Source organism: Phacochoerus africanus, chromosome 8, assembly GCF_016906955.1.
Source record: "Phacochoerus africanus isolate WHEZ1 chromosome 8, ROS_Pafr_v1, whole genome shotgun sequence".
NCBI lineage: Eukaryota > Metazoa > Chordata > Mammalia > Artiodactyla > Suidae > Phacochoerus > Phacochoerus africanus.
This window is the reverse complement of record NC_062551.1, coordinates 138,447,068-138,474,122: the sequence shown is the minus strand read 5'-3', so window position 1 is coordinate 138,474,122 and position 27,055 is coordinate 138,447,068. Positions and strand designations below refer to the sequence as shown.

Genomic DNA, 27,055 nt, shown 5'->3' with positions numbered 1-27,055 from the left:
GTTTATATATATATTTATTTATTTATTTTATATAAATTGTTTACATATCACATAAAAGACTTCCTTGGAGAAATACTGTGCATAAACATAAGTGCTTATTAAATATCAACTTCATTTACATGAAAATATGTGAAAATGTTATTGCTTACCTGATTTCCATGGAGATCAAGTTTGACTAATTTTATACAACTTTGAAGTGGATGAATATCTGTAATAAAATTGTTTGAGAAGATGCATACTCTAAGAGAGATATAAGATTGAAAACCTTCCATAGACTTTAAATGAAGTCCATTGAACTTCACAAAGACAAAATCTTTTTGATCTTCTATTATATTTTCATTATAGTGACTCCATTCTTTATGATTGGTTAGCTCTTCTGTGATTGTTCCATGAAACATCTAGGAAAAATGGTAAATTTTGAAAGTTTTCAGCTTTCTAAAATAAATCTATCTGAAGACAAAAATATTTTCTAATAGGTAGTAAGAATAAAAAGAAAGTTAAGATTTTTAAAAATATAATTTCCATAAAACCTTCTACCCTGAAGCATTTAAAATATATAACCTATATAAAACTACAACCAAAAAAATCTATCATTGCCATCACCAGTGAAATAATCAGTAAGAGGAAGCAAATTTTTATTTTTCCTGGAATACTTAAAGAACATGAAATTCAGTGAAACAGTTGAGATAAAAACATCACCTCTGGGAAATATGACTAAGACAAATATAGAAAACTATACCCTAACATACTTAGTATTATAATTTTAGTTAAGAGATACTAATAAGAGCACTGAATAATAAACCCTCAAGTTGGAATAGTGATAATATATGTGGGAAAGGCCGATAAGTAGAGTTAAGTGAAATGAAGGAGCAATACAGGGCTGCAAAGATGATTCAACAATGTAAATCAATGTGATAAACCTCATTAATGGAATGAAGGACAAAAATCATATGCTCATATTAACAGATGTAGAAAAATCATTTAACAAAAATTTAACATTCTTATGTGATAAAAATTCTAAATAAAGTGGCACAAAAGGACTGCAATTCAACATAAAAGATGCCATAAATGATACACTTAAAGCTAATATCATATTCAATGCAGAAATGTTGAAAGCTTTCCTTTAAAATCACAGGGGGATAAAGTGTCCACTCTCACCATTCCTATTCCACATAATTATGGATATCCTACCTAGAGTGATCAGGCAATAAAAGGAAATAAAAGGCATCCAAATCAGAAAGGAAAAAGTTAAAAGTGTCTCTATTTGCAAATGATGTTAAACACAGAAAATCCTAAAGATTCCATTAAAAAAGTATTAGAACATAAAAATACAGTAGAGTTATATGACACAAAATCAACATATAAAACTTCACTGCATTTTATAGATATTAGCAGTGAACTATCTAGGAAAAAAGAAGACAACTCCCATTATAATAGCATCAAAAATAATAAAATACTTAGGAATAAATTTAAATAAGGAGGTAAAAAAATCTGTTCACTGAGTACTCTAAGGCATTAAGGAAAGAAACTGAAGAAGAAACAAATAACTGGAAAGAAGACTGTGTTCAGCGATTAGAATAGTTAATATTCTTAAAATGAGCATACTACCCAAGTCATCTATAGATTCAATGCAATCTCTATCAAAATTCCAATGACATTTTTCACAGAAGTAGGGATAGCAATCCTGAAATTCATATGGGACCACATCAGAAAATAAAAACCAAACAAGCAAAATAATCTGGGGACAGAAGAACAAAGTTTGAGGCCTCATGCTTCCTGAATTCAAAACATATTGCAAAGTTATAGTAATAAAAAGAGTACGTTACAGGTATAAAAACTGCCACATAGGAGTTCCCATCGTGGCTCAGTGGTTAACGAATCTGACTAGGAACCATGAGGTTGCAGGTTCGATCCCCGGACTTGCAGAGTGGGTTAAGGATCTGGCGTTGCCGTGAGCTGTGGAGTAGTCACAGATGCGGCTTGGATCCTGCATTGCTGTGGCTCTGGCATAGGCCAGTGGCTGCAGCTCCGATTGGACCCCTAGCCTGGGAACCTCCATATGCTGCGGGAACAGCCCTAGAAAAGGCAAAAAGACAAAAAAAAAAAAACTGCCACATAGAACAATGCAAAAATAAAATGAGAGCCAAGAAATAAACCCATCAATATATAATAAACTAATATATGACAAAAGAACCAACACTCAGTAAGGAAAAGACAGTACCTTCAATAAATGGGGCTGGGAAAACTGGATGTTCAAGTGCAAAAGAATGATTTTGGACCTATGTCTCACATAACTCACAAAAATGACTGGAAATGGATTAAAGACTTTAAGACCAGAAGCCATAAAACTTCTAGAAGAAAGCTCCTTTTACATTTGTCTTGGTAATGATTTTTTTGGATATGACACCAAAAGCAAAGACAACAAAAGCAAATAGCAACACCTATGACTACATCAAACTAAAAATTTCCTGCACAGTAAAACAAGCAAGTGAACAACACAGAATAAGGAGGCAGCTATACAATGGGAAAAAATATTTGCAAATCATATATCTGATAAAGGGTTAACATCCAAAATATAAAAGAAACTCATACAAATCAACAGAAAATAATAACTTGATTAAAAGTAGGCAAAGGACCTGAATAGATGTTTCTCCAAAGACATAACATTGTGAACACATACATTAAAAAGGTGTTCAACAACACTGATCATTTCAGAAATGAAAATCAAACCACTGTATTGTCTCACATGTTAAAATAACTATATTCAAAAAGATAAGAAATAAGTGTTGCTAATGATATGAAGAAAGAGGAACCCTTATCTACTGTTGGCGGGAATGTAAATTGGTGCAGCCATATGTAAAACAGTATGAAGTTCCTCAAAGAACTAAAACTGGAACTATCATGTGATATAGTTAACCCCATTCTGCATAATATCCCCCAGAAATGAAGTAACTATTTTGAAGATGTAAGTGTATCCCCGTGGTCATTAGTCACAATGGCTAACACTTGGAAGGAACTGAAATGCCTGTTGATAGAGGAATAGCTAAAGAAAAATGTGATATCCATTTTATATAAACACATACACACAATGAATATTATTCAGCCATAAGGAAGAAGGAAATTGTGCCATTTTCTACACTATAAATCTTGAGGACTTTATATTAAGTGAAGTCAGTAGAAAAAAAAAATACTATTATTACCTTCCTTAACGTGGAATCCAAAATGGTTGAACTTATGTAATCAAAGAATAAAACTGGTGGCTGCCAGCAGTGGCCAAAATAGGGTGTAGGAAACAGAGAGGTGCTAGTCAAGGGGAACAAACTTTCACTTATGAGTAAGTTCTAGGGATATAACATACAATATCATAACTACAGTTAAAAATACCATATTACATACTTAAAAAAGTTACTAAGAGAGTATATCATACATGTCTTTTCATACATACACAAAGCAGGTTATTATAATGAGGCAATAAATGTGGTAACTAACCATATCATGATAATCATTTTACAAACACGTGTGTATCAAATTATCATACTTTACACCTTAAACTTATACAGTGATATATGTCAATTAACCTCAATAGTGCTTTAAAAAAGATTTCCAAATACAAATAATGAAGTATCTATCAGGTAAAATTCTGTTAATTCCTTGAAATCCTTCAATGCTAATTCTCCACAACAAATATCCAATGTTCTACAAAAAAGACCACACATTTTTTTTTCATTTATTTATGCTATGTAACAGAGCACCCTAAAACCTACTGGCTTTAAAAAAAAAATCCACCATTTATTATTTCTCAGATCTGAAGGTTGACTTGGTTTAAGTGGGCAGTTCTATTCCAAGTGATAGGGACCTGAGATTCAGTCTTGCGGGGCTTATCCAAACCAACAATCTCCAGGGTGGCTGATTTACACATGTGAAATATTTGCAAAGATAGCACAAAAGTAGGTTTAGCGGGGATGCTAGAATGCATGGGTCTCACTTACTGTACTATGTCAGGGTCCCACTCTATACCAGTCCTCACAAATGTCATCCTCTTACAGGTCTATTCATATAGTAATAGCAAAACTAGTAAATCAAATCCAACAATATATAAAAAGAATCACACACCTACTACAAAGCTGGATTTATGCCAGGTATGCAAGACAGTTTCAATATTCAAAAAACCAATTAATGAAATTCCATCACACCAACAAACTAAATAAGAAAAACCATGTGATCATGTCAAAAGCTTTGACACAATCTAACAGCTGTTCATGGTACAACTCTCAAACACAAAAACTCAAACCAAAATCTACAATAGAAACACAAAAAGGAAAAACAAATCCATATACAACATTAAAGATAATCATCAAGTCACAAAAGAAGAGAAGGGAAGAGGAAAGGATGAAAAAAGACTTACAGAAACAAATCTAAAACAATTAACAAAATGGCAATAAGAACATACATATCCATAGTTACCCTAAATGCAGTCAGAATAAATGTTCCACCCAAAAGACAGAGACTGGCTGAATGGATACAAAAACAAGATCCATATATATGCTGTCTACAAGAGACTCACTTCAGATCTAGGATCCCACATAGACTGAAAGTGAGGGGATGGAAAAAGGTATTCCACATAAATGAAAATCAAAACAAAAGGTGGAATAATAATATTCAGAGATTTTCAAATAAAGAATATTACAACAGACAAAGAAGGACATTACCTAATGATGAAGGGGGTCAATGCAAGAAGAATATATGACAATATAAATATCTATGCATCCAACATAGGAGCACTTCAACAGATAAGGCAAATACCTGGAGCCATGAAAGGAGAAATTGATAGTGACACAATAATAGTAGGGGACTTTTAACACCCCACTTACATCAATGGACAGGTCATCCTGACTTTTCAATAAGGAAACACACCCTTAAAAGACATATTAGACCAGATGTATTTAACTGAATATTTATGTGACATACATTTTTCTCAAGTGCATATGGAACATTCTCCAGGATAGACCACATGCTGGGCCCCAATGTAAGCCTTGGTAAATTTAAGAAAATTATAATTTTAAATTCTCTGAACACAACACTGAGATTAGAAATCAAGTAAAAGGAGTTCCTGTTTTGTCTCAGTGGGTTAAGAACTTGACATAGTATCCAGGAGGATGCAGGTTCAATACCTAGACTCACTCGGTGGGTTAAGGATACAGCATGTCCACAAGCTTCAGCATAGGTCACAGATGTGGCTCAGATCTCACATTGATGTGGCTGTGCTGTAGGCCAGCAGCTGCAAATCCAATTTGACCCCTAGCCTGGGAACTTTCATATGCCATAGGTGCAGCCCTAAAAAGAAAACAGACCAAAAAAAATCAACTAAAAGAAAAAAATGTAAAAAAAATACAAACAAATGAAGACTAACCAATGTTACTACCCAACCAATGGATTATTGAAGACATTAAAGAATAAATTTTTTTAAAAAAATACCTAGAGACAAATAAAAATGAAAATACAACAATACAAAACCCATAGGATGCAGCAAAAACAATTCTAAGAGAGAAGTTTATAGAAATACAATTTTAGCTCAGGAAATAAAAATCTCAAGCAAAAAACCTAACCCTATACCTAAAGCAACAGAGAAAGAACAAAACCCAATGTTAGTAGAAGGAAAGAAATCGTAAAGATCAAACAGAAATAAGTGAAATAGAGAAAAAGAAAACAGTAGAAAAGATCAACGAAACTAAAAGCTAGTCCTCTGTACACACACAAAAAATTACTAAACCTTTAGCCAGATTCATCAAGAAGAAAAGGGAGAGGGATCAAATCAATGAAATTAGAAAAGAAAAAGGAGAAATTACAACTGACACCACAAAAATACACAGCATCATAAGAGACTACTATAGCTATATGTCAATAAAATCGACAACCTAGAAGAAATGGACAAATTCTTAGAAAAGAACAATCTTCCAAAGACTGAACCAGGAAGAAATAGAAAATATGAATGGACCAACCATAAGTACTGAAAGTGAAACTGTGACTTTAAAACTTCCAGCAAAAAAAAAAAAGTTCAGGACCAGAGGGTTCCACAGGCAAATTCTATCAAACATTTATAGAAGGCTAATACCTATTCTAATGAAACTATTCCAAAAAAAATTACAAAGAAAGGAACACTCTTAAGCTCATTCTATGAAGTCACATCACTCTGACACCAAAACCAAAGATATTACAAAAAAAAAATCACAAGTAAATATCAGTGATAAGCATGGATACAAAAATTCTCAACAAAATACTAGCAAAGGAACTGAACAATACATTAAAAGGATCATACATCATGATCAAGAAGGATTTATCCCAGAGATGCAAGGATTCTTCAATATACAAATTGATATTTTGCATATTAATATACCAATCAATCTATGTGATACACCACATTAACAATCTGAAAAATTAAAAAAAATGAATATCTCAATAGATGCAGAAAAAGCTTTGGACAAAATTCAACACCCAGTTATGATAAAAACTCTCTAGAAAGTAATCACAGAGGGAACCTACCTCAATGTAATAAAAGCCATATATGACAAACGCACAGCTAACAGTGGAAAGCTGAAATTGTTTCCTCTAAGATCAGGAACAAGAAAAGAATGTGCATTCTTACCACTTTTATTCAACATAGTTTTGGAAGTCCTAGCCACAGCCATCAGAGAAGAAAAGAAATAAAAGGAACCAAACTGGAAAAGAAGTAAAGCTAGCACTGTTTGCAGATAACATGACACTATACTTAGAAAATACTAAAGATGCTATTAGAAAACTACTAGCACTCAATAATGAATTTGGTAAAGTTTCAGGATACAAAATTCATACACAGAAATTTCTTGTATTGCTACACACTAACAACAAAAGATCAGAAAGAGAAATTAAGGAACCAATCCCAATTTACCATAGCATCATGAAGAAAAAAATTATCTAGGAATAAACCTACATAAGGAGGTAAAAGATCTGTATTCTGAAAATGTTAAGATGCTGATGAAAGAAATCAAAGACGTCATAGATGGAAAGATATACGCTCTTGGATCATATTATCAAAATGACTATACTCCCCCCCAAGGCAATCTACAGATTCAAGACTATCCCTATCAAACTATCAATGGTATTTTTCACAGGACTTGAACAAAAAAAAATTTAATTTGTATGGAAACACAAAAGACCCAAAATAGCCAAAGCAACCCAAAGAAAGAAAAACTGAGCTGGAGGATCCAGGCTCACTGATTTCAGTCTATACGACAAAGCTACGGTTGTCAAAATTGTATGACACTGGCACAAAAAGAGAAATATAGATCAATGGGACAGGACAGAAAGCCCAGAAATAGTCCCATGCAACTACAGTTAATTAATCAAAGGAGGCAAGAATATACAGTGGAGAAAATAATTTTTTCATTTTTTTTTTTTAGGACCACACTCTCAGCATATGGAAGATCCTAGGCTAGGGGTCAAATCAGAGCTATTGCTGCCAGCCTATGCCACAGCTACAGCAATACAGGATCCAAGCTGCATCTGCAACCTAGACAACAGCTCATGGCAACACCAGATCCTTAACCCAATGAGCGAGGCCAGGGATCAAACCTGCATCCTCATGGATACTAGTTGGGTTTGTGTCTGCTGAGCCACATGGGAACTCCCAAGACAGTCCTTTTAATAAGCAGTGCTGGACAGCTACATGTAAAAGAATGAAATTAGAACATTCTCTAATACCATACATAAAAGTAAACTCAAAATGGATTAAAGACCTAAACATATAAGGCTGGGTAACTACAAAATTCCTAGAGGAAAACATAGGCAGAACACATTCTGACATAAATTGCAGCACTATCTTTTTGGAGCCACCTCCTAAAATAATGAAAATACAAACAAAAAGTAAACAAATGATACATAATTAAACTTAAAAACTTTTGCACAGTCAAGGAAACCATAAACAAAACATAAAGACAACCTACAGAGTGGTAGAAAGTATTTGTAAATGATAGAACAAACAAGGTATAAATTTTCAAAATATACAAACAGTTCATACAGCTCATTATCAAAACAACAGACAACCCAATCAAAACAGAAGATCTAAGTAGATATTTCTCCCAAGACATACAGATGGTCAAAAAAGCACATGAAAAGATGTTCAACATTTTTAATCATGAGAGAAAAGCAAATTGAAACTACAAGAAGCTATCAGTTCACACCAGTCAGAGTGTGCATCATCAAAAAGTCTACAAATAATCAATTCTGGAGAGGGTGTGAAAAAGCCTCCTACACTCTTGGTAGGAATGTAACGTGGTACAACCACCATGGAGAAGAGTATAAAGGTTTCTTAAAAAACTAAAAATAGAGCCACCATATGATCTAGCAATTCTACTCTTGGGCATATACCTGGAGAAAACCATAATTTTAAAAGATACATGCACCCCAATTTTACTTCAGCACTATTTATAATAGCCAAAATATGGAGGCAACCTAAATGTCCACTGACTGGAACGGATAAAGAAAATGTGGTACACATATACAATGGAATATTACTTAGCCATAAAAAAGAATGAAATAATGCCATTTGCAGCAACATGGATGGATCTAGAGATTATCATACAAAGGGAAGTTAGAGAAAGACAAACATCATGTGACATCGCTTATATGTGGAATCTTAATAAAAAGTATAGAAATGAACTTATTTGCAGAATAGAAACAGACTCACAGATCTTGAAAAGAAACTTATAGTTACCAAAAGGAAAACTTGGTGGGGGAGGGATAAACTACCAGGTTGCGAGTAACATATACACACTACTGTGTATAAAATAGATCATCAACATCAACAAGGACCTACTATACAGCTCAGAGAACTCTACTAATATTCTATAACTCAGAAAAGAATCTGAAAAATAAACTAAACATGAATAACTGAATCACTTTGCTGTATACCTGAAACTAACACAACACTGTAAATCAACAATACTCTAACATAAAATAAAAATTAAAATAAAAAATAGAAAGTTAGATAAGTGGAACAAAATAGCCTAGAAATAGGCAGAGATGTATATAGTCAACTGCTCTTTGACAAAAGAGAAAAAGCAACACAATGGAGCAAAGATACAGACTTTTAATAAATGGTGCTACAACAGCTGTACATCCATATTAAAAAAATGAATCTGGACACAGACTTTATAACTTCAGAAAAGTTAATTCAAAATGGATATATGACATGAATGTAAAACATAAAACTTTAAAACTTGTAGAAGAAAAGTTAGAGAAAACCTATGTGAAATTAGGAGTGATGATTATTTTGTTAGATACACCATCAAAAGCAAAATCTTTGAACGAAATATTGTGTAATCTGTAGTTCATTAACATTAAACACATGGTCTGCAAAAGGTAATGTCAAATGAGAAGACAAGTCACAGACTGGGAAAAAAAAAAACCTTGTGTATCACCCATCTAATAAAAGACATATAAAATAAACAAAGAACTCTTAAAATTCAACAATAAGAAAATGAACAACCAGATTAAAAAATAAGCCAAAACTCTCAACAGACACTTCATCAAAGAAGATATACAAATTCATATAAGCATATGAAAGTTGTTTCTTATCATATGTCATTGGGAAAATGCAAATAAAAACAATTAGCATTACATACCTATAAGAATGGCCAAAGTCTAACACTGACCAAAAAAAACTGCTGACAAGGATGTGGAACAACAGGAACTTTCATTTGTTATGGCAGGAGTGCAAAATAGTATAGCTAATCTGGAAAGAAGCTGGGGATTTCTCAAAAAACTAAATACACTTTTATCTTAAGATCAAGTAAATGCATTTCTTGCTATTTACCCAAAGGAGGTGAATACTTCTTTTCTTTTTTTTTTTTTTTTTGGTCTTTTTGCTATTTCTTTGGGCCGCTCCCGCGGCATATGGAGGTCCCCAGGCTAAGGGTCGAATCGGAGCTGTAGCCGCCAGCCTACGCCAGAGCCACAGCAACGCGGGATCCGAGCCGCGTCTGCAACCTACACCACAGCTCAAGGCAATGCCGGATCGTTAACCCACCGAGCAAGGGCAGGGACCGAACCCGCAACCTCATGGTTCCTAGTCAGATTCGTTAACCACTGCGCCACGACGGCAACTCCAGAATACTTATTTTCATACAAAACTCAGCACAGGGACATTTACAGAAGCTTTATTCATAATCAACCAAATTGGGAAGAATCAAGACGTCCTTCAGTAGGTGAATGAATAAATAACCTGTGGTACATCCAGACAATGACAGCGCTAAACATAAATTAGCGATCAAGCAATGGAAAGACATCCTGTAACCTTAAATGCATATTACCATGTAAATGAAGCCAATATGAAAATGCTACATTCTGTAGGATTCCACCCATATGACATACATTCTTGAGAAAGCAAAACATAGAGACAGTAAAAAGATCAGTGGTGGCAGGTTTTGCAGGATTTGGGAGTGAGGAATAAAGAGGCAGAGCACAGAGAATTTGTTAGGACAGTGAAACTATTCTGAATAGTATTATAACAATGACATTATATTGTGTCCAAACCCATAGAGTATAAAACACCAAGAGTGAATCCTAAGGCCAGCTTTGGGTGATTATGACGTGTCACTGTAGATTCATCAATTGGAACAAATGTACCACTCTGGTGGAGGATGTTGATAATGGGGGAGGCCGTGCATGTGTGGGTATACATGCATAAATACTGTAAGCCTCTGTATCTTCTCAATTTTGCTGTGAACTGCTCTAAAAATAGTCTTTAAAAAACTTTAAAAGGGGAAGTAAAATAGAAGTCTGGAGGAAAAACGTTTTCCTTTGCTCTCCAGAAAGGGGTGAAGGGTTCCTTCAATAAGGTATAGTGGGGAAAAATCAGTGAAGAAATAAGTAGAGAACAGGCTGGCTGAGCAAATAAATTCAAAGAAAGGAAATGGTAAAAAAAAAAAAAAAAAAAAGCTATTTTTTTTGCTTTATACTCCATGTTGGGAAGAGGAAGAGGAGGAAGAGAGTGGAGTTCCCACTGTGGCTCAGCGGTAATGAACTAGACTATTATCCATGAGGACATGGGTTCAATCCCTGGCTTTGCTCAGTGGGTTAAGAATCTGGTGTTGCTGTGAGCTGTGGGGCAGGTTGCAGATGCAGCTCGGATATAGCGTTCCTGTGGCTGCAGTGTAGGCTGGCAGCTAAAGCTCTGATTCAACCCCTAGCCTGGGAACTTCCATATGCCATGTGTGCGGCCCTAAAAAGACAGAAAAAGGAAGGAAGGAAGGAAGGAAGGAAGGAAGGAAGGAAGGAAGGAAGGAAGGAAGGAAGGAAGGAAGGAAGGAAGGAAGGAAGGAAGGAAGGGAGGGAGGGAGGGAGGGAGGGGGGGGGAGGGAAATGGAGAAAAGGAGGAAGAGTGGTTAATTAGAAAGCTGATTCGAAAGTACTGGAAAAGATGAGAGCCCAAGCCTGAACTGGCTAAATCACACACCTGAGCTCCATGGTGCATAATCCAGGACCCTCTCTATTTGGTTTCAGCCTCTTTTTATGATGCTGAAAAAATTAATGTGTTTCTCTGCAACTTTCACACAACTGTCATAGCTATGCCTATTGTAAGAAAAATAACCTAACTAGACATAATTGTAAATAAGCACAAGGCATCTTATTTGGATGATGGAAATACTCTATACTTGAATTGTGGTCACGGCTGCACAATTCAGTACATTTACTAAAAATCATTAAACTGTTCACTTATAACAGGTTAGATTAATGGTATGTAAAGTATATGGCACTTCTTCAGACAATCTCCACTCTTCTCCAATAGGAAAAAAAAAAAAAAAAGCCCAGGAATATCTTTCTTTCGACTTATTATAATTTGGTTTGCCTGATAGTCCTTTTAAAATGTGAATCCAAGATCAAACACATCAATTCCATCATGTTTCATGTAAACAAAACAACGCATTTACTGCTAAACTGCATTTACTACTAAGTTGTATTGACATACTTTCTTCTAGTCTTTGTAGCTTATGCCTGTTTAAACAACCATATCCCACAGTCTGATTATGTAACATGTAAACTTAAAGTCCCTAGACATTTTTTCTTGCTACAATCAACTGCCAAGGAAATTTACTTCCACTCAAAAATTATACACTATTTTGGAGTTCCCGTCGTGGCGCAGTGGTTAACGAATCCGACTAGGAACCATGAGGTTGCGGGTTCGATCCCTGCCCTTGCTCAGTGGGTTAACGATCCGGCATTACCGTGAGCTGTGGTGTAGGTTGCAGACGCGGCTCGGATCCCGCGTTGCTGTGGCTCTGGCGTAGGCCGGTGGCTACAGCTCCGATTCAACCCCTAGCCTGGGAAATTCCATATGCCGCGGGAGCGGCCCAAGAAATAGCAACAACAATAACAACAACAACAAAAGACAAAAAAAAATTATACACTATTTTTAAATTTTTAATTTAAAAATTAATATTAGTGAAAATCTGATGAAAACAGAAAAGACACAATGGCAAAAAAAAAAAAATAGCTGATATAGTATATTTACACCCAGCACATTTTATGTAATATAATATAAAAAAAAAATAACATCCATTTTTACAGTAATCCTTCCCAGGTCCAAAAAATGCTCCAGCATACTTTTAACAATCTGATAGAGTCTATTACATCACCCTATTTTAGTCCGTCACAGTTCTTAGCACTACCTGAAGTTTTTCTTATTTGTTACCTTTTTCAATACTTACTTTAGCTCATTAGTACCTACAACCCCCTAAGCTTATAGGCTCTACTGACCATTCTTTCCTAAAAATCTCATCTAGTTTCATAGTTTAAAAATTAATTCCATATGCTGACAATTCCTAAAACTAGATCTCCAGCCCAGACCTGTCTCACAAACTCCAGGCTCCCATATAATGCAAACAAACACATATACTAACAAACGCCCATTACATATGCCCTGCATACACGTACATCTGTTTATTCAACACATCTTAAACCAAATTTCTGGACTCTCCCTACTAACTCCATAACTGTCCCTCTCTCCGTATCTCAATTAATGGCCACTCTATACTTCAGACAGTTATCCTTAACTCCTCTCTTTCCTTCACATTCCACAGCCACTCCATTAGCAAATGGTATTAATTATGCCTTCAGACATATATCCAGACTCTAACCATCTTCTCACCCTCACTGTTAGCATCCTGGCCAAGGCTTCACCACTCTCACCTATTTGGCAGCTGCTATAGCCTCCAAACCATTCTCCCTGTTTCCATCCTTGCTCTGCCCTCTACTACAGTCTATTTGTACATTTCTGTGAGCTCCTTTCAAACACAAGGGAAGATACCTAAAAACCCTGCAATGGCTTTGTTTCAATTAGGAGAAAAAAAAAAAAAATCCTTTCTTTAGGCTGTTGTCATCTCCCCCACCTTTCCCTTAATACTTTCCCTTTTTTTCACTCCTCTTCTATATTTTCCAAGTGTTCTTAATAATGTTTGGTTTTTTAAAGTTTTTTTTTATTAACAAAAAAGAAGCTTTTAAACAATAAAACTATGAGAGTAATCTCTCTTTTAACTCAAATGCTTTCTAAGTACAGAATTAAATAACAAAGTCTTTAGAAGAAAAAACCAAGTTAAGTTCATGGTATGAACTTGTTAAGGACTTGAATACCTCTGTTCCTAATGAAAACTTTAATGAAGACAAGTTTTTCAAATAAGCTAAATTGTATTGTGTGGGAGAATGATTTCTGAGTTTGGAATACCTTGTTTAAATTTTCCCTCTACTACTTACTAATTGTGAAACCTTGACTATGTCACTATTCTCTGATTCATAGCTCCCTTATGTGCAAAGATGACTAGAATAACCTGTGAAAATCATCATAAACTTGATGCTTTACAAGAGAAGAAATGTACCTATTTATAGCTACCAAAAACATCCAGTAGGGCTGACTATTCCTCGAAATGCTATGGAAAGTTCTAGATTAACCTCTGTATACAAAAGGATGCCAGAGAAACAACCAAAATCTCACAAATTATAAGGGCCTGACTGCAGAATTTTACACAACTTCTCAAAGCCTATTAAGTGATCTTAAAACTGAGAGAGGTAGAGAGGCTCACTCTTTAGTAACAGCAAGGGAAGAGAAGCCACAAAGCTATGATTCCTGAAATACAGATTTTAAAAGTTCTGACTGTGTAACTGGAACTGGGGTTGCTGCAGATGACTTCATATGACGACCCAGGAGGCAGAAATTAACTGTCAAGAGGTCCTTGGGAACTGCTCCTGGTTAAAACAAACCAAGCGTTTCAAAGGACGAATCTCTTTTGAGAGAACGCTAGTAGCTAGGGTGTAGTTTCGACCTCTCCTTAAGTGGATCAGTTCTCGCAATTTCGTCGCCCGGCCGGAACCACTCACCGGGTCTTCAGGGCTGCAAGGCCTTAAAAGTTGGGAACACGCGGCCCAGACCCCACAAGTTCGGACAAATCTCTAGGTGGCCATCTATCAGTTCCAGACACCGTTGCTAGGGTAACAAGGCAAACCTTCGGGCTCGCCGGGTCTTGTTTTTTCCCCAGGCTGGCCAGAGAGCTTCGGGGGCGTGGTTACGTGAGAGACGCACGTAGGGGGCGGGACAGAGGCGAAACCGGACCAAAGACGCGGTTACGTTCCAGGACGCATGCGTGCGGTGTTGGGCTGCCGGATACCTGGGAGTCTTCAGCAGTGTTGGGGAAAGTGAGCTATGGCAGCCGCAAGTGCCCCTTTAGGCCTATCTTTGCAAGAAGCCACCCAGCGAAGGTTGCGGAGATTTTCAGAGCTGAGAGGTACCAAAGAAGGAACCCCGGCTCTCCTCTGCAAAGAACAGGGAGGGTGCTTTTCGTGCTGGGATATTTGCTGGACTAGCACTTCCTTTTGCTAATACCTGCGGGCCTAGGGCGCTGGCGCCGGCTTAGCTAAGCCTCCTCCTGAGATTTTTATTCTTCTATCACTGTACTTCTACCACTGTGATACCTAATGTTACTTTCTTCATGTTTATGCTAATCGTGTATACATATATGTGTGTATAAGTATATATGCATATTTAAAAGGGAGGAGGGAGAAGAAAAACAATATTCTAACTAGTGAAGTTATAAATCCAAGTTAGTCACTTGTTTAGTTCATTAAAAACAAAAAGCTATTTTAAATAAACCTAAAAGGCAGGAAACATTGTGTTTTGACCCTTACAAATCTGATTGTAACTATCCTCCACCCCCTACCTACTTAACCAGTTTGCTCCATAATGTGAACACTTAGTGAAAAATGAAACAGTATGGAGAAATTAAGAATTAAAAATTAAAAGGGGTAAATTTGTTGCAAAAAAATTAAGACTGTACCACTTGTTTCTTGTACAACTTTCTAATTGGTTATATTTTTCTTGACGTTACTACCTTAAAAATAGAGGAAATAATACTTGATGATGGTAAAAGGTTTAGGAACATCAGATTAACAAGTTCTTATTTGTTAACTAATAAAAAACTTTATTCATCTCGTTTATCAAGAAGAGCTTGCAACTGTCAACCGAAAGTTCATTGTCTTTTAATGTGTTCATTAGGGAGTTGGGAACATTTCTGTTATCCAGAATTTGGTGTCATTCTCTAGTACCTTTGTAAACTTGCATGACTCATCTTAAGGTAATAAAAAATAAAATACCCACATTTATAAACAGCAGCATTGTAGAAATGTATCCTTGGGTTTAATCTTTCTCAGCCAACAAACATTAAGTGGTCCTTGTTGTGAAAAATGATTTTCAAAGCTTGAGATTCCTTTGTTTCCTCTTTTTATTTAGGAATTGAGTTCATCTTTAACAAGTTAAACTACTTCTCTTAGACAAGAAACATTACAACTTTCAGAAAATCTAAAAAAATGGCACTAAGACTGTAAAAGGAGCAAGTAATCTAAAGGAGAAAAAAAAAAAAAAACCCTAGAGTTTGTGAATAATTCTTAGCAGAACTATGAATCTTATTAGGTGGCCACTCATTCCCTAATTTCAAAAGCAGAAGATACATTTACAGAGATATTGTTACCTCTTTTCTCCTTCTTTCCAAATAGGTAAACCTGCAACAGCTAGAGAATTCTGATAATATTTACCATTTCCTTGCTTCTTCCACATAGGCAAACCTGTGGCAGCTGGAGAATTCTGGGATATTGTTGCAATAACAGCAGCTGATGAAAAACAGGAGCTTGCATATAAGCAACAGCTGTCAGAAAAGCTGAAAAAAAAGGAGTTACCCCTTGGAGTTCAATATCTTGTTTTTGTTGATCCCGCTGGAGCCAAAATTGGTATGCATTTATGGTCAGATTTATGTCATAAGTTGTGGGCAGAATAATCATTGAAGAAGAACTTTCCTGTGGCTTACAGTTTATAAACTTTGTATCTTTCTATCCATAGTCTTTACAGACTTTAAAAATTTTAATGCAGTATTTTTTGAAAAAGATAAAAGCATGGCAACTCTTTACACATTATGGACTAAACATGAATAACTTCCAAAATGCTGTGTTAATTGAGAAAGAACTTTATTAGTCACAATAAAATTTGCTCAGATGGTGAATATTCCTTTGGACCTTATTAGTAGGGCTCCTAAGGTCCTTCCAACTCCACAGTTGCTTTGTTCAGAAATTTAGATGAAGAGAGCAAATCAGGAAAAATATATATTTGGCCTCTTGGGACCACAATGTAGAATGCAAAAGAGCACAGTCTAAATGGAATAAATATTATAGATGTTTACTTTTAAAAAACCAGTGTGTCACCTTTGTAAAAGGCAAACGTCAAAAGACCTTCCGTTGAAAATAAGTACATGCTATATTTCTGGAGACTATTTTCTGTGTGATACTTAAAGGTGAAGTCCCTTAACACCAGAGGTAGAATGTCTGTATCTGATACTGGCATTGTCCTAATTAACAAATGTTTTAATCTTCACAACTGTGTGATCAGTAGTTTCATGAATCCCATTATTTGGATGAGAACTTTTTTTTTTTTTTTGCTTTTTAGAGCTGCACTCATGGCATATGGAGGTTCCCAGGCTAGGGGTCCACTTGGAGCTGCAGCTGCCAGCCTACACCACAGCTACAGCAATGTGGGATCTGAGCCACATCTTTGACCTACACCACAGCTCACAGCAACATCAGATCCTTAGTCCACTGAGCTAGGCCAGGGATCAAACCCACAACCTCATGGTTCCTAGTCAGATTTGTTTCCACTGTGCCACGATGGGAACTCCTGGATGAGACTTTGAGGCACAAAATGTTAAATAACTTGCCCAACGTAACTAATACATGAAAGTTACTTTTTTTTTTTTTTGGAAAAGTTCTAAGACACTTTTCAGATAGTAAATCTAATGCATATAATTGATCAGTTGAGAGAATTATTTTAATGGGTTTTACAATTTGTTGCTCCAAGTGAATGTGTAAACTTAGTCTTCTAGTATTGCAGATTATCTAATATATCATTTCTTTCTACTCCTAATTTAAAGAGACTTTTAACTCAAATTTTATTACTAAGTCTGATCTCTGGTTTCCATCACTAATTATTTATTTAGTTGACAGGAAATGTGTATTTACTTGGATTCTTTTGCCTGTCTCTTTGCTCTCTGTCTAATTAATTGTAGCCTCAAAATTGTAACACCTAAACTTACTGAAATAAGAAAGTTTTCGTAGGTTTTGGTGACATACATTGTGCTTTTTAACTTTATTTTTAAGGAAATGGAGGATCAACACTTTGTGCCCTTCGATGTTTGGAAAAGCTGTATGGAGATCAGTGGAATTCTTTTACCATCCTATTAATTCACTCTGGTAATGTTATACTTAACTAATTTACATTTTCTTTTAGTTTTTTACTTTTGATATCTTAGCACTTTTTTCTCCCTTACAAATACTTCTCCCTCTTTCTTTTTTTCTTTTGTCTTTCAAGTAACTCTACTTTGAAAAAAATATTTTATGCTTTTATTGCTATTTTTAGATTTCAGCACATAATAGTTTTCACAAAATGTAACTTTCAATTGTGGATCACATATATCATCAGCTTTTCACAGATATCATGAAACTATTTTCTTAAGATAGAACCCATCAAAATATGAACATTTCTTGATAATGCTTTACAAAGGAATCTTGCTGTAGGACAGAGGCTGTGATTAGCAAACTTCAGCCAAAGCCTTCTGTTACGTATTTTTATCTAGTTATTGGTGGCCAAAGTTCATAATCCTTATAAGAGTTTAAAAACAAAAGGAAAAGGTGGTGATAAATCATAGAGTTGACAAGAAAGTTTAAAAGAAGCACAATCACACACAAAAGAGGGCAGAAAAGTAGCAAAGAAATAATCTCTGGGAGTTCCTGCCATGTCTCAGTGGTATCAAACCCGACTAGTATCCATGAGGATATGGGTTCCATCCCTGTTCTCAATGGGTTAAAGGGTCCAGCCTTGCCACGAACTGTGGTGTAAGTTGAAGATGTAGTTCAGATTGCTGTGGTTGTGGCCAGCAGCTGTAGCTCTGATGTAACCCCTAGCCAGGGAACTTCCATATGCCACAGGTGCAGCCCTATGAAGCAGAAAAAAAATAAAAAAATAACAAAATAATCTCAGAGTAAAAAAAAAATGTTTAAATCAGATAAATTCGATTATAGGAAATTTTGGTTACATGAGAAAAACCTCTGTGCACTGGGGGCTGGTGAAACTTCGTCATGGTATAGGGACATGGTATACACTGGGTATAGGGACAGATATTTTAGAACCATTCGTCCACATGGTTTCCAAGGTACTTTTCATTCCTTAGAATTCATAGATGGAACAATGATTCTTTGTAAAATTGATATCAAGTAAAACATCCAAGTTCTGATATTAAGAATAACTAAAAAAGTAAAAAAGATTCAAATTTACAGTGTTATTCCAGAATAAGTATTATTATTACCAATTTACTAAAAATTAAGGTAGACACCAGAAAATATATACAACTGATCCTTGAATAACACAGGGGTAAGGAGTGCTGACCTGATCATCACAGTTGGTCTTCTGTATAGGCAGTTCAACCTTCAGAGAACCCAGCACTAACCTCAGCTCATGTAGTACATAGTATTTACTGAAAAAAAATCCTCATATTAAATGGACTGGCACAGTTCAAACCCATGTTGTTACAGGGATCAACTATAATTATAAATAGGTTATTCTTACGATGCTAAATTTTACTATTTGTTAGTATTTGGAAAATTAAAATGTATTTGCTCTTGTTGGTTGAACAGTGTATTCTATGGTAAGTACTTTTACATGTAGTGTTTATCATAAAATATCAAGTATCATTCTACATTTGATGATTTAGAATAAATCCAAAGATAAATAAAAAATGTTGAACCAGAGTTTGAACCAATGGTTGTGTGACTCTCTTATGCCTCTCACTGTATTTAGTTTTGTAAAAGTGATTAAGCTATTTAGTGTACTTAAGAGTGCACACTTTTCAAAGAATTAAGAAGTCATAAGGGGAGTTCCCTGGTGGTCTAGTGATTAGAATGTTGTGCTTTGGCCCAGATTTGATCCCTGGCCTAGGAACTGAGATCCTGCATCAAACCACTGTAGCCACAGCCAAAAAATAAATAAATAAAAATTAAAAAATAAATCATAAGGCTCATCTTAGAGGGTAGCTTATTTAAATTAAAAACAAGTATAAATTATAAAATGCTTTTAAATAAATGCAACTTTACTTCCTTTAAGTATATTATTTTGAGGAAAAATATTGCATCTAAAAATTAGGCTTTAATAAATAAGTATGCTCTCGAATTGGTATATTAGGTTTTTTTTGACTTTTTTCCCCTATGAAGTGGATTTTTAATGTAGGAGTTTAAACATGGTGGAAATTTATTGTTTAAAATGTAGATAGAAGATTATATTTTAGCTCATTGTTCTCTTTACTAGTTATACAATTGATTCAAAACAATTCCCCATGGATAAATTATTTTAGAATTCTTTCCTAATTTAGAATTACATTTTATCAAATCCCTACAGGAGAAATGTTCCTTTAATTTGTTATCTAGAATCGATTATTCTTTCCTGGGATACAGTAATGCATTTTATATTTTAAGTATCTTTAAAGGTCATTTTGATTTGTAACTGATGCCTTAGGGTTAATCTTATAAACAATCTTATAAACATTTTAAAACAGTTAATTCGTTTAATTTTTATATAGGTGGCTACAGTCAACGCCTTCCAAATGCAAGTGCTCTGGGGAAAATTTTTACTGCTTTACCTTTTGGTAGTCCCATTTATCAGATGTTGGAATTAAAACTAGCCATGTACATTGATTTCCCCTCACATATGAATCCTGGGATTCTGGTTACCTGTGCAGACGATATTGAACTTTATAGTATTGGAGAATCTGAGTTTATTAGGTTTGACAAACCTGGCTTTACTGCTTTAGCTCATCCTTCTAGTTTGACCGTTGGAACAACACACGGAGTATTTGTCTTAGAACCTTTTAATCGTTTAGAATATAGAGACCTGGAATACAGATGTTGCCATCGCTTCCTTCATAAGCCCAGCATTGAAAAGATGTATAAATTTGATGCTGTGTGTAGACCTGGGAACTTTTCTCAACAAGACTTTGGCGGTGGTGACACTCCCTCTCTTAAATTAGACCCTGAGTATGTCTACACAGACAGTGTATTTTACATGGATCATAAAACAGCAAAAAAACTACTTGCTTTTTATGAAAAAATAGATACACTAAACTGTGAAATAGATGCCTATGGCGACTTTCTGCAGGCTTTGGGACCTGGAGCAACTGTGGAGTATACCAGAAACACATCAAATGTTACTAAAGAAGAGTCAGAGTTGGTAGACATGAGGCAGAGAATATTTCATCTTCTTAAAGGAACACCACTAAATGTTATTGTTCTTAATAACTCCAAATTTTATCACATTGGAACAACTAAAGAATATTTGTTTCATTTTACTTCAGATAGCAGTTTGAAGTCAGAGCTTGGCCTACAGTCCATAGCTTTTAGCATCTTTCCAGCAATACCCAAGTACTCTGGTAACAAATCCTGTGTTATTCAAAGTATTCTGGATTCAAGATGTTCTCTAGCACCTGGCTCAGTTGTGGAGTATTCTAGACTGGGGCCTGATGTTTCAGTTGGGGAAAACTGCATTATCAGTGGTTCTCATATCATAACAAGAGCTGTTCTACCTGCATATTCTTTTGTGTGTTCCCTAAGCCTAAAGATAAATGGACACATAAAGTATTCAACTATGGCATGTGGAGTTCAAGACAACTTGAAAAAGAATGTTAAAACATTGTCAGATGTAAAGTTACTTCAATTCTTTGGAGTCTCTTTGCTTTCATGCTTAGCTGTTTGGAATCTGGAAGTCACAGAGGAACTATTCTCTGGAAACAAGACATGTTTGAGTTTGTGGAATGCTCGTATTTTCCCCGTTTGTTCTTCTTTGAGTGATTCAGTTATAGCATCTCTAAAAATGTTAAATGCTGTACAGAGCAAGTCAGTATTCAGCCTGAATAACTATAAGCTGCTGTCCATTGAAGAAATGCTTGTCTACAAAGATGTGGAGGACATGATAACTTATAGAGAGCAAATTTTTCTGGAAATTGCTTTGAATAGAAAGCAGTCTGTTTTAGAGACATCTTAAATATTATATATTTTGCCTTTCTTTATTGAGCAAGATTGCAGATGCAGGAGTTTTCTGTAGTCTTGTTTTTCATTTTTGAAGTACATTAATGAAAATTATATTAACATGGTTACTATGGCATAACATTAATAATACAAAAATACACATTCACCATTTTTGTTGAAAGAACCAAGCTTTAATTTCAGAAAAGTGAGTTTTTGGATGTTTATCACTCTATATTCATTTTTCTCTTATAAATATGGATTTGTGGAACATTATTTTGTTTATAAAATAATATAATTGTTTAAAGGTAATTTTGTAAATATACCTTAAGAGTCCTTTTCATCTTCTTTTAGGCTGTGATGCCAATAAAGTTCTAAGTGTTTTATTGGCAGTTCTCCCCTCAAATGCATTAGTCCCATTCTGATGAACTACTAGAAACATTATTCTGTATGGTCTTCAGAGCACTGTAGGAATACTGTAGAGGTACTTTTTTAGAAACAAATCCATGGCTGACAAAGATTAAATCATTCTTATTGTGAGCCTTAATTGATAAATAACTAGATACAAACCTTTCTGAAATTGATGGTAAATATCAGTTTCATTTATTAATCTTATCAGAATGAAATAAAAAGTGTATATGTGTTATTGTATCCTTCTAAACTTGAACATATGTTTGTATACCTTAAAATTTTATCCATCCATAGGATAGCATACACAGGACTCGAGTATCTGCATGGGGAAGATGTTGGAATAATCATGATTCACTGATAATCATGTCAGTTCATTTTGGACATTATTTCCATCCTCCCTTATTAATCCTTTTAACAGAACTATTAAAATTACTAGGTGAACTGATTTTAATTTTAATTTTTTAAATTTTCATCCATGTACTGATAATGATGCTGAAAAGCAATAAATGGCCGAAAGGTAGGGAACCAGAAAACTAGAATGACTGAGAAAATAAACAAATGATAAACAGCTTCAAGAAAATAAAAGTCAGCTGGGATCTCAAATTTTGTGTTCCTATTTTAGTGTAAGCACATATGTGAAATGTCTTCATATCAAAGTCTAATAATAATTAGAGAATAGATTTATCAGGGTTTTGTGTTTTCACAAGAATAAATTGAAATAGGAACTGGTCTGTGCCAATTTTATTTACATATAATATGAAATTAATATGTCAACATAAAAATAATTGGTAAATCAGAAATAATTTATTTGCAACCCTCAATTATATTTATATGTTTTTTTCAAGTTTTTTTCCCAGGGAGAAAATTAAGATATATGATAGCCATTGTTTAGCATTTATTGATTTACTTGCATAGATTTCATAGAATATTATGTATTTGTCACTCATTAAAAGTTCATTGCTGTGTATCTAATTTAATTCTTCTAAGATCCCATCATTTATTAAGAATCACAATTATCTTATGTTCTACTAGAGAAAACACTGCTAATAAAATATGATGCAATGCTTACTTTGTTATTTGAATTTTTTATATTTGTTGGAAATCTCTTTTAAAAACACAGATTTGTATCATTTAATCCTTTTGTAAATACATGTAGAGGAACAAAAAAAGTGAAATATTAAGATATAGTCAAGATTCTTCTAAAGCTTCACATCTCGGATCAGACTTTTCTCAAGCACTTTTCAACTCAACGGTTGTTGACATCCATGTGTTTCCACCTACTACCATCTTCTGCGCTATCAAAAGTGTTGATAAAACTGCATATCCTACACGTACCACAATCACACTGCTGCCTAGATTTATTTTCATGCTGTGGACCCCAGATATTTCTGCAAGTTTGATGCTGATGCTTTACTACGTGACAGAAATGTTTCATCTTTGCCTTAATCATGTCTCTAGAAGATATGTAGCTTCTATTTAAAGTCAGTGGGAGGTTTCTGACAAGTTGGTGGTCAGCACTTTAATCATTATGCTGCACAATGTATGGATTCTAGTTGCTTTGAATGTTATCTGTTCCAAAGAATTTGACAGTGTCTCTTTCCTTGATATGCATTGTTTGATCTGTAGTACCACACATGTACTGCCAACAGTGTGCCCTACTGCACTGAAGTGATTATCACATGCATATGTAAGTAAGAAATCATACACTTTCTCTTGGCTTATCATTTTTTACTTCATACAAGCACAGTCCTTAAGTCATGTACTCCCAATGTTTGTAAAGAACAACTCCTATTTGTAGCTAGATATATTCTGTAAACTTATTGATGAGTTAATAATTAACGATGAACAAGAAGGACATGGAAAAAAATGCTCCATTTGATGTTAATTTTCTGCCATGGGCATGTATTCTCCAAACTAAACAAAACAGAAATAGTTTGCATTAATGTATATTAAGTGGGAATAAAGCTTCAAAAAAATCCATTTAATATGCTGAAAATCACAAAACTTTGATGGCATGAATCCAGAATCATTTCTCACGATCTGTGATAATCTATTCATCTTTGGAGGCTAAGCAATACTACCTATGTTGTACAAAGCACAGACCCAGAACCAAAACTTGCCTGCTGCAAAATGTATATTTGGTTGTCACAGCTGGTAACTGGTATGCCACACATGCAGTTCACAAAGACTGTAGTGGCTCCTGAACTTGAGCAAATTGGAGGCCCAGAATTAAGCACTTTGATAATCTATCAGAATTAAAATAGAAAAAGCTAAGAAAAAACTTGTATTAATGTGCTGGAAATTGTGTAAAGTATTTTCAGGCACTCTTTTGGTTGTTTAGCTAAATGAAACAAGTCTTTATATCAATAACTAAATTATTCTTAATGAAGAAAAAAAGCCTTCTAAAATGTATTTGAAAGCTATCTTTTTTCTTTTTTTAATGTTTTTTTTATTGTTATTTCCCCAATACGATTTTTTTTCTTCTGTACAGCATGGTGACCCAGTTATTTTTTTTCATTCATGTAGTACAGGAGAAATAATTCAAATTACCATTAGCTGCTGAGTTTAACTTAAATCTTTTGTGTCTATAAAATATGTTTAGACAAAGCCAATTCCTATTGCTGTTGAGGAACACAAATTATATACATATCAGTGACACCAAGAGCTGGTTCTTTAAAAAAATTAACAAGTCTTTAGCTAGACTCACCAAGAAAAAAAGACAAAGGGCTCAAATAAATAAAATCAAAAATGAAAGAGGAGATGTTACAACTGATGCCACAAAAATACAAAGGATCATAAAAAACTACCATGAATAATATATACCCATAAATTGGACAAACCAGAAGACAAGGATAAATTCCCAGAAACATACAACTTTCTACAACTGAATCATGAAGAAATAAAAACATCTGAACAGACACATTACTAATAAGGAGATTGAATCAGTAATTTCAAAAGTCCCTACAAACTCTATTCCAGAACCAGACTGTTTTATTGGCAAATTCAGCCAAACATTCAACCAAGAATTAATATCACAGATTCTCAAATTCTTCCAAAGAGTAGAAGAGGAAAGAACACTTCTAAATTCATTTTTGGAGGGCAGTATTATTCTGATACCAAAGCCGGTCAAGAGCATCACAGAAAAGGAAAATTACAGGCCAATATCCCTGACAAACATAGAGGTAAAAGTCATCAGCAAAATATTAGCAAACTTAATTCAACAGTACATCAGAAGGATCTTATACTATGATCAAGTGAGATTTATTCCAGGGACACACGGATGGACTGACATCTGCAAATCAGTCAACATGATATACCACATTAACATAATAAAGGATAAAAATCATATTATCTCAAAAAATGTAGGAAAAGCGTTTGACAAAATTCAATATCCATTAATGATTAAAAACAAACTTTCAATGAAATGAGTGTAAAGGAAATGTACCTCAATATAATAGAGGCCAAATATGAAAAGCCCACAGCTTTTCAAGGGTGAAAAGCTGAAAGCGTTTCCCCTAAGATCAGAAACAAGACAAGGATGCCCACTCTCATCGCTTTTATTCAACATAGTTTTGGAAGTTCTTGCCAGAGAAGTAGGCAAGAAAAAGAAAGAAAAGGCATCCAAATTGGAAAGGAAGAAGTAAAACTGTCACTATTGCAGATGGCATGATACTGTATATAGGAAAAGCCTAAAGACACCACAAAAAAATTATTATAATTAATAAAAAATTTCAGTAAGTTGCAGGATACAAAATCAATACACAAAAACATGCCTTTCTATATACTATCAGAGAAATTAATACAACAGTTCCACTTACAATTGTATCAAAATAATAAATATCTAGGAATAAATATAAACAAGGATCTGAAAGACCTGTACATTTAAAATTATAATATTTATGAAAGAAATTTAAGAAGACACAAATAAATGGAAAGAGTCTGTGCTCATGGGTTGAAATAATATTGTTAAAATGCCCATACTGCCCAAAGACATCTACAGATTGAATGCAATCCCTGTCAAAATTCCGGTGGCATTTTTCACAAAACTGAAACAAACAATCCTAAAATTTGTATGGAACCACAGAATATCCTAAAGAGCCAATCTTGAGAATAACAAAGCTGGAGGCATCACACTCCCTGATTTCAAACTATATTATAAACTGTAGTAATTAGAATAGCACTGTATTGGCATAAAACGACCACGGAGATCAATAAAATAGAATAGAGAGCCCAGAAATAAAACCACACATATTATATGTGATTAATGTATGACACTGGAGCCAAGAGTATACAGTGGGAAAAGAACAGCCTCTTCAATAAATAGTGTCAGGAAATCTGGATAGCAATCTGCAAAAGAATGAAACTCTGCTATCCTGTGATACTATCCTAGTGTAGTATCTACTATACTATTTGAAAAATTGATTCAAAACAGATTAAAGACTTGAAGTATTACCTGAAACTATAATACTCCTAGAAGAAATCATAGGTGGTAAGCCTCTTGACAAAGGTCTCAGTGATGACTTGTTGAATCTCACACCAAAACCAAAAGCAGCAAAAGCAAAAATGAACAAAGGGGACTATGCGAAACTAACAATCTTCTGCAAAGCAAAGGAAACCATCAACAAAATGCAAAGGCAAGCTACTTAGTAAGAGAAAATATTTTGCAAATTATATATCTGATGAAGGCTAATATCAAAATATATGAAGAACACATACAACTCTATACCAAAATAACAAATGATCTGATTTAAAAATGGGCAGAAGGAGTTCCCATTGTGGCACAGTGGAAATGAATCTGACTAGGAACAACGAGGTTGCCGGTTTGATCCCTGGCCTCACCAGTGGGTTAAGGATCTGGCGTTGCTGTGACCTGTGATGTAGGTCACAGACGCAGTTCGGATCTGGTGTTGCTGTGGCTGTGATGTAGGCTGGAAGCTATAGCTCCAATTAGACTCCTAGCCTGGGAATCTCCATATGCTGTGGGTGCAGCCCTAAAAAAAAAGCAGAAGATCTG

At 34.7% G+C, this 27,055-nt stretch overlaps 2 protein-coding genes across 2 annotated transcripts in view; one reads left to right on the top strand and one right to left on the bottom strand.

Moving 5' to 3' along the window:
- Window positions 1-14,590, bottom strand: part of LRRIQ3 (leucine rich repeats and IQ motif containing 3) — a 186,014-nt gene extending 171,424 nt beyond the window's left edge. The window contains exons 1-2 of the mRNA XM_047788644.1: window positions 14,407-14,590; window positions 150-398 (exon numbers count right to left, since the gene is read on the bottom strand). Coding sequence (XP_047644600.1) covers window positions 150-398 — 249 coding nt within the window. The 5' untranslated portion in view covers window positions 14,407-14,590. The remainder of the gene's footprint in view (window positions 1-149; window positions 399-14,406) is intronic.
- Window positions 14,591-14,658: 68 nt separating this feature from the next.
- On the top strand, window positions 14,659-23,109 carry FPGT (fucose-1-phosphate guanylyltransferase). Its single transcript, XM_047788643.1, has 4 exons — window positions 14,659-14,810; window positions 16,138-16,305; window positions 17,722-17,814; window positions 20,193-23,109. Exons 1-4 carry the CDS (start codon window positions 14,729-14,731, stop codon window positions 21,647-21,649), a joined length of 1,800 nt encoding a protein of 599 aa, XP_047644599.1. The 5' UTR covers window positions 14,659-14,728; the 3' UTR covers window positions 21,650-23,109.
- The last annotated feature ends 3,946 nt before the right edge of the window (window positions 23,110-27,055 follow it).

Coding starts and splice junctions, on each gene's coding strand:
- FPGT (XM_047788643.1), top strand. CDS start 14,729: ATGGCAGCCGCAAGTGCCCCTTTAGGCCTATCTTTGCAAGAAGCCACC. Junction 14,811..16,137: donor GAGATTTTCAGAGCTGAGAG/GTACCAAAGAAG, acceptor TCTTCCACATAG/GCAAACCTGTGGCAGCTGGA. Junction 16,306..17,721: donor TCCCGCTGGAGCCAAAATTG/GTATGCATTTAT, acceptor TTTATTTTTAAG/GAAATGGAGGATCAACACTT.